The following is a 20,775-nucleotide window of genomic DNA, read 5'->3' as shown; positions in this document are numbered from 1 at the left end:
AAAGACTATTAAAAAAAAAAAGGCCTTGAGTTTAATCAATAAGAAATGCAAACAAAACCTATATACTTCAGTAAATTTCTAAGTTACAAGTCAGCTGCAAAGATGTTAAGGAGGCTAAGATCTTAGACCACAGGTTATAAAAAGCAACATGTGACCATGTTGTTATTTATTTACTTTTATTTTTTTAGAGAGAGAGAATCTTAAGCAGACTCCATGCCTATTGAGGAGTCTAAAAGGCTTCATCTCACCATCCTGAGGTCATGACCTGAGCCAAAACCAAGAGACAGATGCTAAACCGACTGAGCCACCCAGGTACCCCACCACGTTGTTATCCTCAAGCAATGGCTAAAATGACTGACTTGACTTGTAAGTCAGAAAAGGCTTAGACTCAAATTTTTTTATATTGAATAAAGTGAAATAGTCCTATTATATGCTTCCATCAGTAAGTGAAAGTGTTTCTGTGTATTTTTCATTTTGCTCCCCCACAACTGTTATTCAATCGATTTATTTCCTAACCCATGTTTCAGATTCAAGGAAACATTTACTTAATACAAAGTAATGGCCCACAGACATGGAAATGACCTTGCCTAGGGAAGCTGGGGAAATGGTTCATCAAAGAACTGAAAGAAGAGCTGTATTTCGTAATGTGAGGAATTTAGGCAAGGGGAGTGGGATGTACAAAGTATGTCACAGAATAATGTGCAGGCTGGCCATGTCTGTACACAGTAAGAACTGCTGGTATGATGAAGGTAATCACTCTGACAGCAGAGATGGGGCAGCACAGAGGGCTCAGTCTTACTGGACACACGTAAATTCAGTAGGTGCCAGGAAAGAAGCATCTAATTTTCTGGACAGGTTAGGAAGGCTTCACAAAGGAGTTTCATGAGAAGTCCTAAAAGATGACTAGCCTAGATGGGAAGACCAGCGCAAAGCTGTTGTTTTTGAACCAAATTTTCCATGACTAATTTTTCTTAAGTTTTGTGAATTCTTCTCTTTCATTTAAAAAATCTCCTTTTCTACTTTTTTCCATGTTGAGTTGATGGGAATTTGAGTCCCTAATTTTTGCTTTTTTAAAAGATCTTTCAAAAATCTGTAATTAAAAAATCGTCAAACGTCAATTTTCAATTCTTTCCGGATACTTACACCTGCCTCTGTACAACCTGTCCAGTTTCTCCAATTTTGCTCTCATCTGTAGTAAGCTGGGAAACCAGTTATCAAAACGTTACAGGAATATATGTAAAAAGCTAGGGAACACACCTAGCAAACACCTACACGCAGGTGAGGCACTGGGAGTTTTGATGCAGGGACTTCTGGCTTCTTAGAGGATGCCTCAGCCAATTTCCCGGTTCTCCACTTGTTTTACATGGTTCAGGAAGCCAGATAAATAATAGCCTTCAGGCTAGGAGGGAAATGACTCCACACCTCTCGCCATTCTTCTAGTCTCCTTCCTCTTTCATTCCTTCCCCTCTCAGAGGCATTCTGGACAGCAATTAGCCCAGTGATTTGCATTCCACAACAAGACTGCCATTACTCGCTGACCTCAACATTATAGAATGCCACGATCAAGTTATTTTGGTACATTTTTATCCTTTTACACACATAACTTTTCCAAGCAATTAAGAGGTTGTATTTAAGAGAAAAAAATAACACCGACTCTTAACATTCAAATGCATATAGTTAGATATATAGCTACTAAATCTTAAGAAGTTACAATCAACTGTCCTATTCTTCCTTCTTTGCAGACTTCTGTAGCTTGTCATTCTAAAGTTATCAACACCACCATAATCTAGCATCTTTTAATGATGACCTCAAAATTCTTTCTGTACACATACAAATTTCAGCTGAACTATCATTGCTCTATACCCCCAAAACCACTCAAAATTTCTTCCTTTTCAACTCCTTGGGGCATCTACCTTATGGGGCTATCTAGTGTTGAAAAGACTTTGGAGAGACAGGGCCAAAAAAATCTCAAAAACAAGTTTCCCTCTTTGCAGGACACAGACCTTCACCAATATAGCCTCCCTTGGCGAAACATTTCATTTGAATCTACAGATATCCCTCAAGAATGGAGACAGTGAGGGCAGTCCAAGATTATGACACAATTCAAGACTGATAGCCTGGCTGTATGTGGAATTACAAGCAGAGCTCAGCACAACTCAAAAAAACCTCCAAAAGCAATAGTGACACAAGGACAGAGATCAGTAGCAAGAGTTCTAAAAATAGCCCACAATGGCAACAAAACTATTAAGGTTTGAAAATGTGACAGCAGACTCCAAAATGCCTTTCTTCTTTGTGTAAGAATAACTGGAAACAATATATCCTCATTCGTTATAGGAAGAGATCAAAGATCAGGAAGCAGACATGTGCACACACTTACAGGGGTTCCTTGGAAGCACACAGCACCTGATGAATCACTGCATAAAAAAAGAAACCAAGAAGGAACACTGGACACTGACTGAGGCCGACTTAAAGCTCTGCATAACGGCGTGTCTTGGTAGGTCACAGCTGTTACTGTCTAGCACAGTGAACACATAAGTATTTTTTGAAAGAATATATTCACCCAAAATATTAAATTTTCCAAAGTCTGAGGATGAAAAAAAAAAAAAAATCTCAGATATAATGTCATAACTAGAGCCTGCTAGGTAGGACACCTTCCTAAACACTATGGAACCTCCACTGTCAGATTTGCACTTAAAACTTTAAGGTTAAATTTTTGTAGTTTTCTTCTCTATTAGAAAAAAGATACATTAATCTGTAAAGAAGCATTTTAGAAAAATGATGTATCATTGGCATTTTGTGGAAAAAAAAAAAAGTAGTATCCTTCTCTATGGGCTTCTTAGAATTCTATTCCACTTAGCAAAATCTATCCTACTCTTTAGAAGCAGGAATGGTGGAACTGTTTCAGAAAGAATTAAATTTATATAGTACAGTTAAAACAAAATATTTCTCATCTTCAACAGGGTCATTCCACTGACATATTTAACTGAACTTCAAAGGAATAGTGTCTTGTGATAAATTCTCACCACAAGCATATCACAGTTTCTAAGAAGAAACAAAGCAAGCATTTTACTGGAGCCCAACGTCAGTGGATTCATGCTCAAGACTAGACACAAGATGCTCATTCGAGAGTCATGACCACCCTCACAGGTACAAGGCACTGGCCAGCAGGAAGCAACAGAAGATTAACAGTTCCGGCTCTCAAAGTGAACATCACAGAGAAGTGTCCAAAAAAGTAAACAACAAAATATGAAATTTTAAAAGTGCTCTGAGAATTTCAAAAAGTAAAGCAGAGACCTAGGAGTAAATGACATAAATTGTACACATAGCAAGAAAAGACAAAGAATCCCAAATACCTAACCAGCCTCACAGGAAGTCAGGGTAGAAGAAAAATTTAAATGAAGAGATAACAAACTACCAAAATCCTTCAAACCCAATAATTACAAAGGATATAATCATGGATAACGATAAGGGTGTTTACTGCAGAATTATTTAACATAAGAGAAAAATCTCAAAACCCAAACACATCTAGTAACAAGGAAATTAGACAACAGAATGGAGTATCATAGTCATTAAAATGATATGAATGAAAAAAATGACGAGAAAAATGATAGTTTTCTTAAAAGCATACAGTTATACTTACATTATCTTAAGCATATTAATAAGTATACAAATTTTTAAAGGATCAAAAATAAACAGAAGTAGGATTATGAGTGATTTTATTTCATTTTACATTAGTCTACTATTCCCCAGACATTATACCTCAGTGTTGTTACATCTTAAATTGGTAAAAGTTATGTAAGCCACTGTATTTTAGGATTTCCCTTTAAAACCATTAATAATCCTTTCCATTTTCAGTAGTGAATACCTTGACCCCAAATCCCATAGAACCCATGGTTTAAATAGGTTAATTTGTATAAACTGTGTAGAATAAAACCTGGCGGGTAGAAAGCAATTATACAGGTGTTCATTTTATTCAATAATTTTAAATTCCCTTTCTCTAAGTCAAAGTCATTACTGTGTTTTGAAGCTGATCTATTCTTCATGGCACCCTGGCAAAAAAAATTAGTTTGGGTTTTTTTTTTTTCTTTCTTTCTGAATTCTAGCCTCTCTTAAGAGAGATGATTGCTCTCTCCCTTTGAGATTCTACTTCCTTCCCAAAAAGAGCAAGAGGAAGAAATTCAGTCAAATACCAAGTTTCTCAAAGGGAAGATAGGAAATGAAGCAGAATTTTGAAATATGGTTAATCCTTAAGACACACCTAAAAAAGTGTATTCCTTAACAGATTTATTAAAGAGTGTCTCACATATCAACATTTCACAGGATAGTACTCTCAACACTAAGAACATATATTTATCCCGACGAAGAAATAGAAAAATCACATACCAGAACCCTATGATAGGGAGAGCACTGTATGTAACCATCTGGGGGAAAAATGTCTTTATAGGTTTTTATAAGCTGCTTGGGCTGTGTGTGGAGGAGTGGGGGTGGTATGGAAAATCCCGGGGGAAACTCAAGAAACCAAAGGTAGGGACAAACTGCTCTACGTAATAAAGGAATGGGGAATCTGACCTTACAAAGTAGAGGAAGACTCTGAGAAATGAAGCCCCTTGTTAAGTCCACATTGCTCACTTACGTTTTTGTAAAAACTGATTCTTTTACCCAAAGTAATACGGAATTCTGCATCTAAGTGGCAAAAGAAGGTAAACAAGACACAAGAACTGACGTACAGGCATACCTGGGTAGTCCACACGAATAAACTTAGTCCATGGATGTATTCGTTTTAGTTCTGACAAACATATGTGTGCATACCATCCATTTAAAGTAAGATTTACAAGACTTTTTTTTCTTTTTAATATTAGCATTTTTTTAGTTCCCCTACTCCATTTTCCACTCAGAGGCAATGGGGAATAGGTGTCATTTCTTTTAGTACCCAAGCCCACCTCTACAAATAACACTACAGTGCTCCTGCTTGCTTTTTCGCTTTTAGGTGTTATCAATGGCTATCATCACCATTCTTCCCCCCACTCCCAACACAAACAGTAATGTTTCCTAAAGAACTTTTATCTAGAATATACAAAGAAACTAAGACTCAAATAGAAAGGCAAACAACCTAAAAGTGGACAAAAGATCTGAAGGGACACTATACATTATTGGAACCCAAAATGTCCATCAACAGGTCAATGGACAAACATACTGTGGTATATCCACAGAGGCAAATCCTTGTATCAACGATAACAAGACTGAACTATTACTATACACAGCATGGGTGAATTCCAAATAACTATGCTGAATGAGAGCCAGCCCCAAAAGAGCACACACTGCATGATTCCCATGAAAATTCTAGAAAGTTCAAATTAATCTATAACAAGAGAGAGAAGACTCGTGATTGCCTAGCGAAGTGAGGAGAAAGGAGGGAAGATTACAAAAAGGCACAAGAAAATTTTTAGGGGAATGGCTGTGCTCATTAACCTGACCATGGTGATAGGTTCACTTCAATATAATGTAACAAGTTTTTCACTTTAAGTATGTGCATATAGGACTTTCTGACTATGGAGTTCACTGCAGGGTGATCAGACTGGGACATACATTTTTTTTTTTCCGGACAAACTCCTCACACAAACACCGAGCCAATGCCAGAATCTTTAAGTTTCCCCTAACCCCCGGAGTTGGTCAGGATCTTCAGAGAAGACACTTCAACTCTGGCCAGCAGCCTAAAAGCTAAGAGAAGGCAGGCAGCCGGGAATCTTAACATAAATATGTAAACTCAACACGTTCTCAAATTTTAGTATGCTTTCGGTAGGGAACAGACTTAAATGCCACTTATACTCCATTTCTTTAACTGGAAGTCTTAGATAAATACATTTATTGAAAAACTAGGTAATTTTTTATGAATGAAACACAGCATATCACAGATGGAACATCAAATTTTGATAAACAGGTTAAAAGACAAAATTAGAAGGCAAATCTGAAAGAATAAAGAATTAAATGGCTGAAAATTTGGGGCAGGGTGGGAAGAGAAGATCTACAACAGCCATAAAAAATTTTTAAGTCGATGGGACGCCTGGGTGGCGCAGTTGGTTGGACGACTGCCTCCGGCTCAGGGCGTGATCCTGGAGTCCCGGAATCGAGTCCCACATCAGGCTCCCAGCTCCATGGGGAGTCCGCTTCGCTCTCTGACCTTCTCCTCGCTCATGCTCTCTCTCACTGTCTCTCTCTCTCAAATAAATTAAAAAAAAAAAAAAAAAAATCTTTAAAAAAAAAATATTTTTTAAGTCGAAACTTTCAAAAAAAAACAAAAAAAACTCCTTGACCTTGTATTTTGCACTTTTGGGGAAGTAACAAAGAAACCCAGGGATTTACGCAAGGTCACCTGGCTTTTTACTGGTGAAGGTAAAATTCAAATTTAAATCTGGAGAATCTAAACATAACATCACAGAGTAAAAACCCAAATCAGAAATTTTAGCTCCAGTCACACATACCAAAAGACACATAGGCTCAAGGTGCCTGGGTGGCTCAGGTCATGATCCCAGGGTTCTGGGATCCAGCCCACATCAAGCCCTCTGCTCAGTGGGGAGTCTGCTTCTCCCTCTCCTTCTGCCCTCCCCGTCCCCCTACTGCTCTTGTGCTCTCTCTTAAATAAATGAATAAAATCTTAAAAAAAAAAAAAAAAAAAGACACACAGGCTCTAAGACATGTGGGTGTTTCTAGCAAAAGGAGTGAGGCAGCAAGAGGTCCAGAGGCAAAAGTAGATGCGGTTGGTTCCAGCATCCAATGACATATAAAAATATGGCAGAGTTTGACCCCAAAGGCAGGAGAACTGATATTTTACCCTGAATCCACTCTGCAAGCAGGGAAGGGCTGTCTGCTTGATGTTCGTTTTTCAGATACCAGACATTCAGAGAGTTTGATGCTAGGGGATCTCCTTTTCCTAGACTTTGCCGTCCTCTCTTTCCCATGTCACTGATTGACCCTCCTTGTATTCAGTCCTTTACCTGCATTGTTGCCCTCTTAACTCGACAGTTCTCCACAGTGGTATCAGCTGTTGGGATTGTCTAAAGACCCTTGTTTGTGATTGGCTTTGTAAACAAAGAGTACTTCAAGCAGCACTCCCTTAATTTTAGGCTTAAGTAAGGAAGAATGATAGCAAAGAAACTGAAAATCTTGCATAAGCCTAGGTATTAGCAGGGCAGGATGGAGTATGTGCCAATGTCATCCACCTGTGTCCCTGTAGGAAAAGAGCATACCCTAACCCATTTCAACTTTTCCTGGTTTCACTGATTTCTGCCTTCACAGATTTCATTTTTTGCTCCTCTTTTGGTCAGAAATTTAAGTATGATTACTACTGCCAGCTTAAAGCAGGAGCAAGTCTTAAATTTCTTCTACAATAATCCCTTACCAACAATCAAGTCTACACAGGAGTTGGAAGAACAGTCACTGGAAAATGAAAGAGCTTTAGAGAGCAACTTTTCTCAAGTGTTTTTAATATAACAGCTTACATACTATCTGTATCAATCAATTGCCTGAATGTCCGAAATTACGACTCACGTATTATAAGCATTTAACATAACTGATAAAGTCAAGTACAGGCTTTCCTTTCTTTCTTTCTTCCTTTTTTTTTTTTTTTTAAAGATTTTATGTATTTATTTGAGAGGGAAAGAGTGAAGAGCGCAAGCAGGGGAGCAGTAGAGGGAGAAAGCAGCAGGCTCCCCGCTGAGCAGGAGCTCCATCCTAGGACCCTGGAATCATGACCTGCTCTAGGAAGGCAGATGCTTAACCATCTGAGCCCCCCAGGCGCCCTGAGGCTTTCCTTTCTTGACCTAAGAAAGGCAGTTAGAAGAATAACCATATACTGTGCTTTAAACTTTAACAGAGACCATTTATCTACCCTTCCTACAATGATCCCACACCAGGTCACAAGCAAACATTCATTCTCAGTTCATAGAAAAGGACTCTCTCAGAAAAATCAGAACCCTCGGCAAACTTACATTTAAGAACTTGGTCCCTACGGTATTTCTATCAATAAAGAGCAAAACAAGAATATCATAGTTTAAATTTTAAACCATAATATATGCTTCAAACTATGGTGTTTCACATCATGCAACAGGCTAACGGACTACAGATCCAACAAATACGTCGTTAAGAACCTCCATTCCAATGAAAGAAAAGATGTCAAAGAACTAACAGGAAAACGAAACTGGTCATCTTAAGATACAAATTTTACTTGTATAATGAATTGTAGCTAGTATAATGACTCATTACAATCAAAATAAAACCAAAGAGACAAATTAATTACTAAACTGAAATTAAGAAATGGAAGACTTCTTATACTACATTCTACTGTCCTTGCAACTTTCTATGGAATACAGTTGTCTTCCAAAAGTAAAACAGGTTGTCCTATGAGTCCACCTCAGTTAAAACTGCAAAGGTTAAAAAGGCTTCAGAAACTCACCAAGAAAAATTCCTCAACGTTATCTGCTTTACCTTAACAACGCAAGCCACACAATACCTAAGTCCTTAATCAATAGGCCAAAAAACGCTGACTGGACATTTGCTAGATAAAGTTCTATGTATCCCGGAGAGTCCATGTTCTTATCTCAACTCCTCTATATTATCTCCAAATGAAATTAATGACTACGACAAAAACGATTTATAATAAATGGAAGTGTATGACCCAGACTACACACACAGAGAAATTCAGACAAAAAAGTTAATAAGTGATGAGGGAGAAAGGGAGACTAATGCTGAGTTTTGAAGGATGCGCACACTTAGATAAACAAGATCAAGGGTCCCATCAGGTGAAAGGAAAAACATAATGAAGTCCCAACAAAAGGAATGAGCAGACTGGACACACAAGATGGCCAGACTCCATGACTGTCCCCCAGTGGGCAGCAGTCAGCACTAAGTTACTAGCACTGCTCTTAACTCCAAGAAAGGTGATTAACAGTTTGACCTATGTGAATAGCACCCCCTGGAGGTGTGCAAAGTGCTAATCCCATTAAGTAATACAGAAAAGTGGTGATCCTATTAGGTAATATAGAAAAGTAACAGGTGGGATAATCCAGGAAAAGGGATTCTGTGAAAGGAACAAAGCATTAAACACATTTACACCGATGCCATCCATATTAACATATCAAAGCATGGGAGAAAAACCAAATGGGAAAACTGCAGAAAGCAGCAATCTTGGATTTTAGTTTTGCCCCTCTTCCCTTAAAGAACCCCCCCCCCATTAATATTTCTTGAAGCCAGTGTTCTAAAAAACACTTTGGAAAATACTGAGCGATTTTATAAAAGGCCTTCAGAGCTAAGGTGCATGCTGATAAAGAGAAAAATGAGGAACCGTTAGAAGTTTTAGTGAAGAAAGGACAGCAGGAAAGCTATTTAAAAACAACAAAAAAAGTTCTGGCACAAATATGAAAGATAGATTAAAGCAGCAGATCTGAGCGTTCTGAGAGTAAAAGACTGTTTAATTTCCTTCTGGGAGCAAATTCACTGAGTTAGTACAGTGAACAATAAATTCACACGGTAAATAATCGAGTTATTTAAAAAGCATCTTTTAAACAATCAAATCCTTTTTCAGATCTATTTTTCAGAAAGTACAACTTTTCCTTCTAAAGTTACCAGGTCTTTACAGTAGTCATAACAGCTTACAGTTAGGCAATATAATCTCAGATTTCACAATGCAAGCAAGCACTGGTCCATTCAAAACTATCTTTATTCTTTCCCCCAGAGGCCCAGCTGACAATAATATTAATACAAAGCAGCTATTCCAGAGGTTGGGATACCATACTGCTGGAAGTTATTGCACTTAGAAGTACCAAGTAATATTTTCACCAAAGAGTTAACTAAAAACACGGCATACTATTTAAAACAGTTAACACTATCCTAGGAAAAATTCAATAAAAAAATGTTTCAAAAGAACACGGTGAAAAGTTTACCCATAGTGTATCTGGATTTCTCTGCCAGAAATCTTTAATAGTTTCGATTTCCATAGTCATTTGTAAATTATAACCCATGATTCCTAAATATATCTTAAAGCACAGCCAACAAGCCAAAGCTTTTGGAACAAACAACAAAAAAAATGTTCAACACAGTCTTTAAATGGATTTACTTTGAAATTAATTTCATCATAAAATATATTTTAAATACAATAAAGGCTATTTACTACTGTGTTATAATGAAGCAGAAACAACTATTTTAGGACTTAAATAATCCACATGTGGCATATAGTATTAGATAAAACAGTTTAAAAAGTCAAACCAGTTTACATCAACTGGACCTCAGAGTAGATTGTTATATAAATTGTTATTTAGCATCTAAAATTTTTTAACAAATAGTAAAAGAGCAGTAACTTCTGTTTTAATGCTCAGAAGAATAAATTATCAATTAGTTTTACATCATTAATATTACTGAAAAATCATTAGACACTAACCTGCTCCTTTTGAAGAACAGCTGCCTGTTAACTGAAATTGGTAAGGACCACCACTTATCCACCAATTAACGTCTTTTTAGTCTGAAGGAACATCTAAAGTTTTTCCTTCTAACAAAATGTAAGAGCCAGACTAAAGCACAAATATTCAGTTCTCCACTGACATAGGATTCATTATTTTTACCAAAATAAGTCCCTATGTTCAAGTCACTTGGAAATGGCAGACATGGGGACATGAAAACAAAAAGAGAAGAACATTCTTTAAGAGTTCACAAAGATTAATAAGTAACTTAACAAATAACCACAGACAGATCTTTTACAGGAAGACAGTGAACACAGATAACAAAAGTATTTTCAATTTACCAGGTTTACAATCGTCACAAAAACCACCATCTCTAATCAAACATGGGTACAAGAGTCAAAACTATTTGAAAGCACTAACTCTGTACACAAAGTGAAATCTTTACATCTCTACCACATCAAATAATTTTAACCTGGTCATAAATTGAAGGAAGATGTTTCTCCAAATGCAGCCTGCTGAGCCCCACCCCCAATCTGCTGAATCAGGATTGCAGGGGCAATGCCAGAGGTCGGCCCTGTCAGTCACTCCCCCAGGTGATCCTCAGGCCCATGGATGCTGGAGAACCACTACCTTCCTGGTGAGATTTATAGAAAGCTTTTGAATTTCAGGAACTAAAAATCTCCTCCTTTGGGGACTTTGTAAACTAAATGTCATTACAAATTAACATTTCAAAAAGATTTATGGAATACATATGTTTGGCAGAAAAACAAGTGCATTAAAAAAATTATAGCCGAAATTGAAAGAAGAAACTTTTAGTACAGGCCACTTTATTTTTGACACAAGATTTAAGACATCCCTCATCATTTCAAAGACCAAGAGGTCTTTGCAAACAAAATTCCTTACTTAAGATGATCCAATTCACAATATTAAAAATAAAAGGTTTCATACGCATTCAAATTCATTTTACTCATCTGTTAATAAGTAAATCAGGGTATGAACTATTTTCATTATGCCAAATATAAGCAATAGATTATATTTACACAGTATAAACAAACCTGTCTGTATCTGAGTATTAAATTTACTCTGGTCAGAAACCGATTTTTCATAAACCTATGTAACTTTCACAAATGCACATAAAAACATGTACAATGGAAACAGCAATGGAATAAAAGCAAGAAGCCACCTAGAGTCCAGTTCTGGCTAATCTAAGTGCTAGCTATGTGACCTTAGGGCCTAGACAAATCCTTTTTACTAACGGGGGGTGGGGGGGTGGTGTGTGTGTGTGTGTGTGTGTGTGTGTAGGGGTACAACTATCTTTTCTCTTATCTCACAGGTCTACTTGTTGTGAGACTCAAAGGAGGCAGTATGTTACATATTCTGAAATATTGTAAAAAACTTTATAAAACAAAAACATTATTACTAAACAAGCAAAATTTGAGAGACACTGTCTTTAGGAGCCTGCTGTAAAACAGACTATTACAGAAACAGCGAAGAACATAAAAATTACCTTTCAGATTCAACTACATATTAGGCATTATTGTGTATTCCGTAAATTACAAATAAATTACACATGAATTCATTTCAGTTACCTGACCAATGTCCCCATTATAACAGACATATTTCATGCATAAAGACAGAAATGAAATTAGATGGGCCACCACCAATTGATAACTGTTAAAACTAGTCAATAAGTATACTATTCTCTCAATTTCCAAAATAAAAATTTTTAACAAAGCAACAATGCATGTGTAGGTTTATGTAAAACATCTGTAAAAGCTAAAAAATAAATCTTTTGAAGTATTTTTATCTTTAAAAAAATTTTTCCCATAACCACTGAATCATTTGCCTTCAATGTTAACCACAGATTCTATATATTCTAAAATAAGCTACTCATGGTGCCCTTTTATTTAATCACCTTACCTTCTAGAAAATAGTATTTCCTTCCAACTGGACAAGTAAGGTCTTAATCAAGGTGCAAAAATTTTAAAAAGTTTCTGCTTCCTGGTATTTTTACTCCTTTATTGTTTTGCTCATTCATTACAAAATTCAAGAATAAAAAAGTGAAAACAACCAATTTCAACTGCTTGTATACGTAACAAAGGACGATAAAAGGGGGCAAACACTTTTGTTGTTGTTACTACATAATAAACAGATAGTTGTAATGGGCCATTCTTCTTAAAACCTGTTTAGCTATACACAACTCAGTTCCCATGATAAAAGACTGTTTCTTTCAAAATGAAGTTAAACATATCCGACAAAGGCATTTAGTAAAACTTAACCCACAAATCAGAGTTTCTATCAAATCATGCAAAACTGTGTATAATTACTCTGCATACATCAACCAACATGGGGCCATATTCCACAGACTGAAAAAGTATAAGCCACTCTTCATCTCAAGCAAATTTGTAATTCAATTTTAACTTAATACAACATCTATAACTTAATAGCTTATGCTTCATAGTGATCTATGAAGAAATCGTAAGTGTTCAATTAAAACTTAAATGCAGATAGAAGGGCAATAATATCTTGTGGTCAGTAATGAAAATTGTATTTGGTAACTTGGACACATTCATTCCTTGAGAGCTAAAATTTTTGTTTCTTCATGCTACACCCGTAGTTACAATTATCAAAAAGTATCCTGTGCCTAAAGAGATAATGTACCTTAGATTTTTTATCTGGGAGAAAGGGGGACAGAAGGGAGCAAATGGGCAGGGAAGGAAATCTCACCAATTCAGCTGTCAGCTACAGGCTTTTTTTCCTAAGCATTAAAAACTCCATTTATTTTTTGTATGAGACTGCATTTGAGAGGAGTCATATATAGAAACCACTTTTCCCAACATGGTCTTCAGTAACTTTGAATGTATGTACTCACGCTGTAAGTCCTCAAATTTGTATCATTTAAAAACAAGTAATTATAAAACTCACAGGAAAGCCATAAAAGGCAGGCTGTTGGAAGATGAAAAACAAAAAAATTACTATAACCTTACTCAAGGTTAATAATTTTACAGATATTTTGGATGTTTCCTGCAGAATCTGTTAATAGCACAAAACTCAAAAGAAACTGTAAAACCACATCACGCTGGTAGGTACCTCGATTTGGTGGTAATAGGTAGGTTTAAATATCTATTTACAATGCAGCTATTTCCTTATTTCTTTTCCTAAGTAGGTCCAGACTATCATTACTCCTATGATCATATAAGCACAAATCAAAACTAGTTTCTCACCTCATCTCAGAATTCTACATTAAATCTCAGGCTTCAATTAAAAAACCAAAACTTCCCACATAATTGCAGGAATCCCCCACTAATGCAGAAGAACAGACAATTTTACCTTATGCGTCTAAATGGGGATGTCATAATGACAGCCGCTGCCATAAAAATCAAGAAGGCATACTCTGAATTTTCACCATTTTAATAAAAAAAAAATCACGAAATTTTAAATTAAAGGTGGCGCTCTGTCCTCAACTCACCCGATTGTGACTCACTTTTGCAGACTATATGGTAGGAAATAACAGTTACTTTTCAAAGATCTTTGCAGTTACACCCAAACCAAAATCAGGACAGAGTTCCACCCTTAATTACAGCAATTTAACTGTCTCATCCAAAGCAAGGTAGAAACTAAAACGCCCCCCCCTGAAATCATGGTTAAATAAGTCCATTTCACACACTAGTTTTTATAAAGATTCCTTGTAAGAAAAACATTTCTATTTACTTCAAATTTGAACGCATCATGATGGAAAAGGAAAAAAAAGGGGGGGGGGCTGCCCAAACGAAACGCACAAGTACAAAAAGCAGATTCCCCTCCAATCCCTCTAATTCCCCCAATCCGCCTCTACCACACGCGAGGACAGGGATTCTGGGGAAGGCTGGCAGCAGGGCAGGCGGTGAAGGCCCTTTATTGACTCACGTGGGCCACCATCCAAAGGGTTACACACCCTCTGCTCGAGGACAGCCTCGTACAAAGCAGATCCTTAAAAGTACTTCTTATTATAAAATACACCCACGTTGAGCAAGAGCTTTATTTTAAAATAAGATTGTCCCCAGGTGGGGGAGGTTAAACACAACAAAGGCTTCCATGTTGTAAGACAGTCCAGACATATGCATATACCTATACACATACGAAAAAAACACCCATATAACTAATTCATCATGAACAGCAATCGATACCAACCAACGAGCCATTAGATTATTAATAAACCCAGAAAGTAGCATGCATAACAGCCAAAGGTGACTGCTGGCTGCGCTCTAATCCCAGGGAAGGGTAAAAAATACGTGTGTGGAGCAGGGTCCAGCCCTCCCCAGATTCAGAGACACCCCCCACCCCACAGACGTCCCTCAGGACCCCCTGCCCCCTCCCCCGCGCTCGGCGCCCAGCACCGCTGCACCGCGCAGGATGCGAGCACTCCCAGCGCGGGTCCCGCAGAAAATTGGTGAATGAAATGCGCACGGAGTCCAACCTAGCTAGTGACCACGGCGCAGAACCAGGGGTCGCTAACTAGCTTACCACAAGATTCTCCAGCAGGATGGGATAAGGGAGCACACCCCCCGCCCCCGCAACTATAATGCGGTTCCTTCTACTGACCCTTTCCAAAGAGGGAGTGGAGGACGCACGGGTTTTTTGTTTTGTTTTCTTTTTATTTTTCCCTTTTCAACTAAGTCCAAAAATCTGAATCGGAAGCAGCCGTGAACATTCTGGGGGGGCCAAGCAGGAGACACCGGGAGAGAAGCGAGGAGGCTCTCGAACTCCCGCGGAATCACCGTCCAGTGTGACAACGCATCAATCAAACAGCCCCAGCGAGGGGCCGACGAGGGGCCCCCGCCCTCAGCCAGCGAAGGGCCAGTAGGGCCGAAGTCGGGGATTAGAGGGTGACCCTCCCGGGGCGCGGGGAAAGAGTGCCGGGCACCGCTGCCCTCAAGGTCACCACACGCCGGGGCGGGGGCGGCCAGCAGCAGGATGGGCTATGGCGCGGCCGACGCGGCTGGAAGCCGAAGAGCAGCGGGTGTAGACACGAAGCCCCACGGAGCCCCGTCCCTCGGGCTCTGGGCGGGGACTCCTGGCCGGACCGGGCGCTGAGGCGCACGCCGAGGAACCCGCTCACCTTTCCGATCTCCCAGGGCGGGCGCGGCAGGAGACAACCTGCGAGGGGCGCCCCGAACGCCCGCGCCAACTTCTCGAGACTGCGCCGCAGTCCGCTGAGCGCCCAGCGGTCAGGACCCCCGCCGCGACACCCAGACCTCAGCGTTCCGCCCGGCCTCCCCCGCAGGTGACCTGACCCGCCACCACCGCCGCGGGCGGGCGGCAACCGCCACTCACCTCGCCCGGCAGCAGGAACCATTTTCCGAGGGGGGGGAGGTAGGGGAGGCTGCGGGAGGGTCGGGGGTGGGAGGGAGCGGTGGGGGGCAGCGGGAAGCACGGAGAATGGGGGCTCGGTCCTCTGCTCGTCCGCAGCCGACTCGCGGGGCTCGGGGCGCCACGCGGAGGTGCGGCTACACCTCGAGGATGAGGCGACCGCGGAGCCCAGAGGCTCGGCGTCCACCAGCCGGGGCTCCCTACTCACGCTGCACTGCGAGGAGGCGGCGGCGGAGGAGGCGGCGCCCAGCCCGGCCCCCGCCCAGAGCCCGGCAGCCGCCGAGTGGCCGCCCGCGTCCCCGCAGGACCCGCCTCCTCGGCTCCGCAGAGCCGCACACAGGGCGCGCCGCGCTCAGCACGGGCAGCTCCGCCAGCCTCACGCCGCCGTCCGCAACAGCACGGCGGGCGGGGTGCAGCCCCTTTCGTGAGCACCGCAGCCCGGTCCACTCCGGGCGGGGCCGCGGCCACCCGAGGGCGGACGGCCGAGCACGAGGGAGATGCGCAAAGCTTCTGGGCAGGGGGCCCGTTTGCACCGGGTGGCCAGCAAGATTGCCCGGGTAGGCAGAGGGAGGTGAACGCTCACCCGTTCCGGTCTGGCGCTCCCTTCTTTCCACACCCACACGCCTCCCGCTCCACGCTGGCGGCGCAGCTGCTCCCGCTGCCACTGCCGCCGCCGCCGCCGAAGCTCGCGCCGCCGCTGCTGCCGCCTTGGCTGGGCGCGGTCACGTGACGCAGCCCGCGGGGAGCCTGGGGGCGGGCAAGCGCGCGCGCGCGCGGAGGAAGCGCGGCTGGGACAGGGACTAGGACCCGAGCGCCGTGGAGAGGGCGTTTAAGGGGAGGACCAGGCGAGCGCGTCCCCGGCTGGCGAGCGCGCGACCGGCGATTAGAACTTGCCGCCGGGTCGGGAAAGGGTGTCCGGAGTGAGGGGCGGGGGACTCGCGGCTCCCCGCGCCCCTCCCTCTCTTCCTTCCCCGAGAGCCTCGGTTCGCCGCTGCCCCCGCCCCCTCCCGCTCGCTCCTTTCCTCCTGCTGCTGCCTGCGATTGGCTGAGGATCTCTGACGTCCGTGTTTCCATGACGTATGGGGCGGGGGAGGGGTGGCGGGGGAGGAGGGGGTGGCTTGGGCGCGCGGGGCGGTGACTCCGTCACTCACAGCTGCTGTTTGGGCGCGGGTCCGTGAGGGGACCGCGAGTGTGGAGGCAGGACCGCAGTGACTGCCGCAGTCGGACGCGGGCACTCTTCACCTGAGGCCCCGCCGGAACCATCCTCAGGCCTGCGCCCCTCCAGAGCCTGGGAGCCGGGCCAGCGGGCGGGCGGGCGAGGGCGAGCGCCCCTGGCGAGGACAGGTTCAGGCTGACCCCGCGCCAGCGGACATTTGAGCGGCTCCTCGCCGCGTCTCTGCTCCACTGCGTACTGGACTCGCTGCCTGTCCCAGGTCGTGACGCACGCTCCGGACTACAGAAGTGCCTCAGCTTGCTCCCTTCTTGAGAAGGAGAGCACCCCACCCCGATGGGGGCGGGGCGCCCGTGTTCCTGTCCGTCAGGCGCAAGACACCGGGGATCCCCGCTGCAGCGCCCAAGGGGTTAACGCTGGCGTGCCTTCGGATCCGGGCTTAAAACCCCCATGTTTTCCTTTTGGGTTTGCTTTCTCTCCCTGTACCCAGCCGTTGGCTCTTTTAGTTCACTTTGTAGCATCTCGACACTGCACCCTTCTTTCGTGTGGGTGAGAAATGAAAAAACACGGGGTAGTGTGCGGGATTTAGATGCTAAAAGGTAACATGCTTTGTTCCAAACTAAGATTTTGCAAGTTAATAAAAAAGAAACTGCCTGTAGAGACATCTACTTAGAAAATAAAATGGTTTTTCCTTCCTTCACAAACATGCACACATGGATGTAAAGATTCCTATCTTGCCTTAGACAGCGTGTCCCATCTTCCTTCAATCGCCTCTATTTGAATTAACCATCGACGCTCTTTCAGGAACCTTATTAGTGCAATTTTCATTATCACTTAATCAAAACAAAAAGATAAAATCTGAAGAGTCTCCTCCCTTAACTCCAGGACTGGAAAATTTAATACTTGTAACGTCTTCTTAAAAGCATATAGGCGATGCAAAAGACTTTCTTACGTGTGTGTTCACTCTCTGGTAGCATTTATTTTGAAATGTTATAAAGGCTTAGAAACAAATACATAAGTTTCATAAGCAAAAAACTCCAGGTTTACCCTGTTAAAGATAGGGTTTTTTCCTATCAACTTATGTATCTTGCCAGGTTAGACATTATCTTTTGAGCTGTGCCCTCGACATGCAAAATTAGCACTTGGGCAAAATGACACAGTTCTTCCTTTCTTTAATCACTGTTAAGGAATTGGTTGGTGTAGAATAGCCCTTCCTGACTCTATTTCAAGACTTCGTAACAGAAGAATAGATTAACTTTTCAAAACGGCTTAGAGAAATTTAAGAATCATTGGCTTTTGTCCAAATTTTCCTCCAAGGAAGTCGCAATAGAAAATTGAATTATGTATCCTACTTTAATCAAGAATTTGACAAAGTAATACATGAATCATCTGTACAGTACACTAGCAAAATGGATAATAGATTAAACTAGAATGTGTTCATTTTGTGGGTTTGTTGCAATTCCAAATAATAAAATATATGCTTTTAAAGTGTTGTGGTCATGAAAAATTACTCAGCATCTTCATTTTAAGATGTGATTTCAATAGAGTTTTCATTTATGGAGATTATATACATATATATCCTAGAACATATTTATATGCATTTTAATGACATGTGAGTCACACACACTGATATACTTTCACTGTCATAGTCAAGACGATTGTACTGTGTAATTTGGTTTTTATATTTTCATTCTTCAAATAGCAAAAGAGCCTGAAAACAATGCAGAAATAACTGTACACATTACATAAGGAAATTCATTTTCATCTCTGAAAGGTTTATTACCGAGACCACCTTAGTGACATAATTCTCAATGTAAAAATCAAAAAGATACTGCTTAATTAGTACTTCCTAAAATGGAACTAATTGAATTCAAAGATGCTTCTATATAAGATATAGCCATATTCTCTTATCTTGGACCTCACTTGTCCCATGGATTTTAACTGAACTAAAGATATATCAGTGCATGATAACAATAAAATAATGCAATTTTTGTTGAATACTTTTACAAAGTTCTTTTAATACACTTTGAATATCTGAATATGTTTTTTTTAGTTATAGTGCAAGATTTATAAAGGTATTTAAATCCTATGGCAAGTCACTATTTGGGATATTAACATTATTTGAAGATAGGCCATGTTTTCAAAATAGTGTATTTTGCAAACTATTAAAGTATATTCCATTTAGTGGAGCAAATCTAAACTATTGATTATTTTCTGATATGTCAATTGAATCAACATGTATTAATTGTGTATAATTCATAGAGACGGTTTTCTAAAATCTTTAATGTAATTATGTGTAAAAAGAAGCACTAAGATCTTTATCCCCAAGAATTCTGTCACAAGCATCTAGCAGTAGGACAAAATAAAGATTTACCAACAGCAGCATGTATTTAAAAGCACATAATTTCCTCAGTTTATACATATATGAATGTATTAGTTCTGAGCATTGCAAAATGCTAAAGAGAATTGACACATATAAAGAGGCAGGAAAGAAGAAATATTAAATGCTTCATGAAAAGTAGTTGTATTTCTCCAGTTTCCATTAACCTGGATCACCAGAGAGAGATGTCGAGAGAAACATTCCTTAGCTGAAAACCACAGAGAACTGTTATCTATTAGTAACAAATTAATTATGTTTGCTGAGTTAAATGAAGTATGACTTCGGGTAAGCCTAAAATGAGCATTTTCAAGTCACATAATGGAAAATTTTATAGGTGAAAAATGCAAAATGGTTAGTTGTCATCATTTGACAGGAGTTAATCAACACCCTGTACTCTTCTAGTTATAAGGCATTTTTTTCTACCCCAAATATTACACAATTTAGGTCATAGAGTGTGGTCCTAAATTTAAGTTCCCAAAGATCAAAAAAGGGAAAGCTCATACTTAAATGTTAAGGAGGTTTTCCTAAAAGAGGATTTAGATTTGACTTGTGCCACAAAAGACATATAGGATTTAAATTAATGCAAAAAATGGTGGGCAGGAGAAATGTCCGGAAAAGTACCTGGCAATTAACAAGTTCACCGCATCTATTATATTCCTATCCTTTCATTAGCCATGAAACATATATTTACTACCTTTGATATTCTTTACCTCCATAAGAGGAGCTCATTTATTTTTCCATTAATAGTGGTGAGTTATGGTGTATCACTGTGCGGTTGTGAGGTTTTGGTGAGATATTTATACAAAGCTCTTAACAGAATGCTTATGCATAGTCAATGCCCAATAAATGTTGTCATTGGTACTCATAAGCATTCATTCTTTATCCCTTACTACTAAATAAAGGTACTGCAAATTAAACTGTACATTTTCACTTTACTTACTTCACTTTGATGAATAGGGGTTTATTATTCTCACATTAGAAGTCCAAAGGTAGGTGATGGTATGACGGATTCAGCTGCCCAACACAGCCATCTTCTGCTCCACCATCCCTGGTATGGGCTTACCTCGCTATCGTTTTATGCTAACAGTAAGAAAATCAGCTGAATTTTTTCACATTCAGGGAGAATCTTACATTTTCCAGGTTTTTCAGTGCTTACATTTCTACAGTTTTTCATTGTTGCCCACCTTTTCTTGGACACTCTAGTTTTTTATGACTTTAGAATGTGCAGAAGCATCACTTGTATGAGCTTAACAGTGCAGATCCTGGGGTTATACTGAGTTTCTGACTAAATCTGTTCAGAGTGGATCCAGTGAAAACACAGTTTGGACAGTTCCTTTAGGTAGTTTTGAAGCACCTTATCATCTTTTTCTCTCCATTGTTACAATGTTCTTTTGTTGTGTCCTTCATTAGTTCTTCCTTCTCTTTCC

At 40.7% G+C, this 20,775-nt stretch overlaps 2 protein-coding genes across 6 annotated transcripts in view; one reads left to right on the top strand and one right to left on the bottom strand.

Moving 5' to 3' along the window:
• ATP2B1 (ATPase plasma membrane Ca2+ transporting 1) overlaps positions 1-16,471 on the bottom strand; it is a 124,068-nt gene extending 107,597 nt beyond the window's left edge. For 3 of the 5 annotated variants that reach the window (XM_044228993.1, XM_044228997.1, XM_044228998.1), the window contains exon 1: positions 16,381-16,471. The gene's annotated coding sequence lies outside the window, so the exon portion shown is untranslated. Of the gene's footprint in view, positions 1-15,761; positions 15,948-16,380 lie in introns of those variants that run through there. The other 2 variants (XM_044228994.1, XM_044228995.1) reach the window with 2 other exon arrangements.
• On the top strand, positions 15,867-16,358 carry LOC122890871 (putative HTLV-1-related endogenous sequence). Its single transcript, XM_044226330.1, has one exon. The coding sequence runs from the start codon at positions 15,867-15,869 to the stop codon at positions 16,356-16,358; it is 492 nt and encodes a 163-aa protein (XP_044082265.1).
• Positions 16,472-20,775: the final 4,304 nt, after the last annotated feature.

This window comes from Neovison vison, chromosome 12 (assembly GCF_020171115.1).
Source record: "Neovison vison isolate M4711 chromosome 12, ASM_NN_V1, whole genome shotgun sequence".
In the NCBI taxonomy this organism is placed as follows: domain Eukaryota; kingdom Metazoa; phylum Chordata; class Mammalia; order Carnivora; family Mustelidae; genus Neogale; species Neogale vison.
Note: the sequence above shows the minus strand (reverse complement) of the source record. Positions and strands in the feature narration are given on the sequence as shown.

What these genes read in the sequence shown, in the direction of transcription:
- LOC122890871 (XM_044226330.1), top strand. Translation starts at nt 15,867, where the DNA reads ATGGGGGCTCGGTCCTCTGCTCGTCCGCAGCCGACTCGCGGGGCTCGG.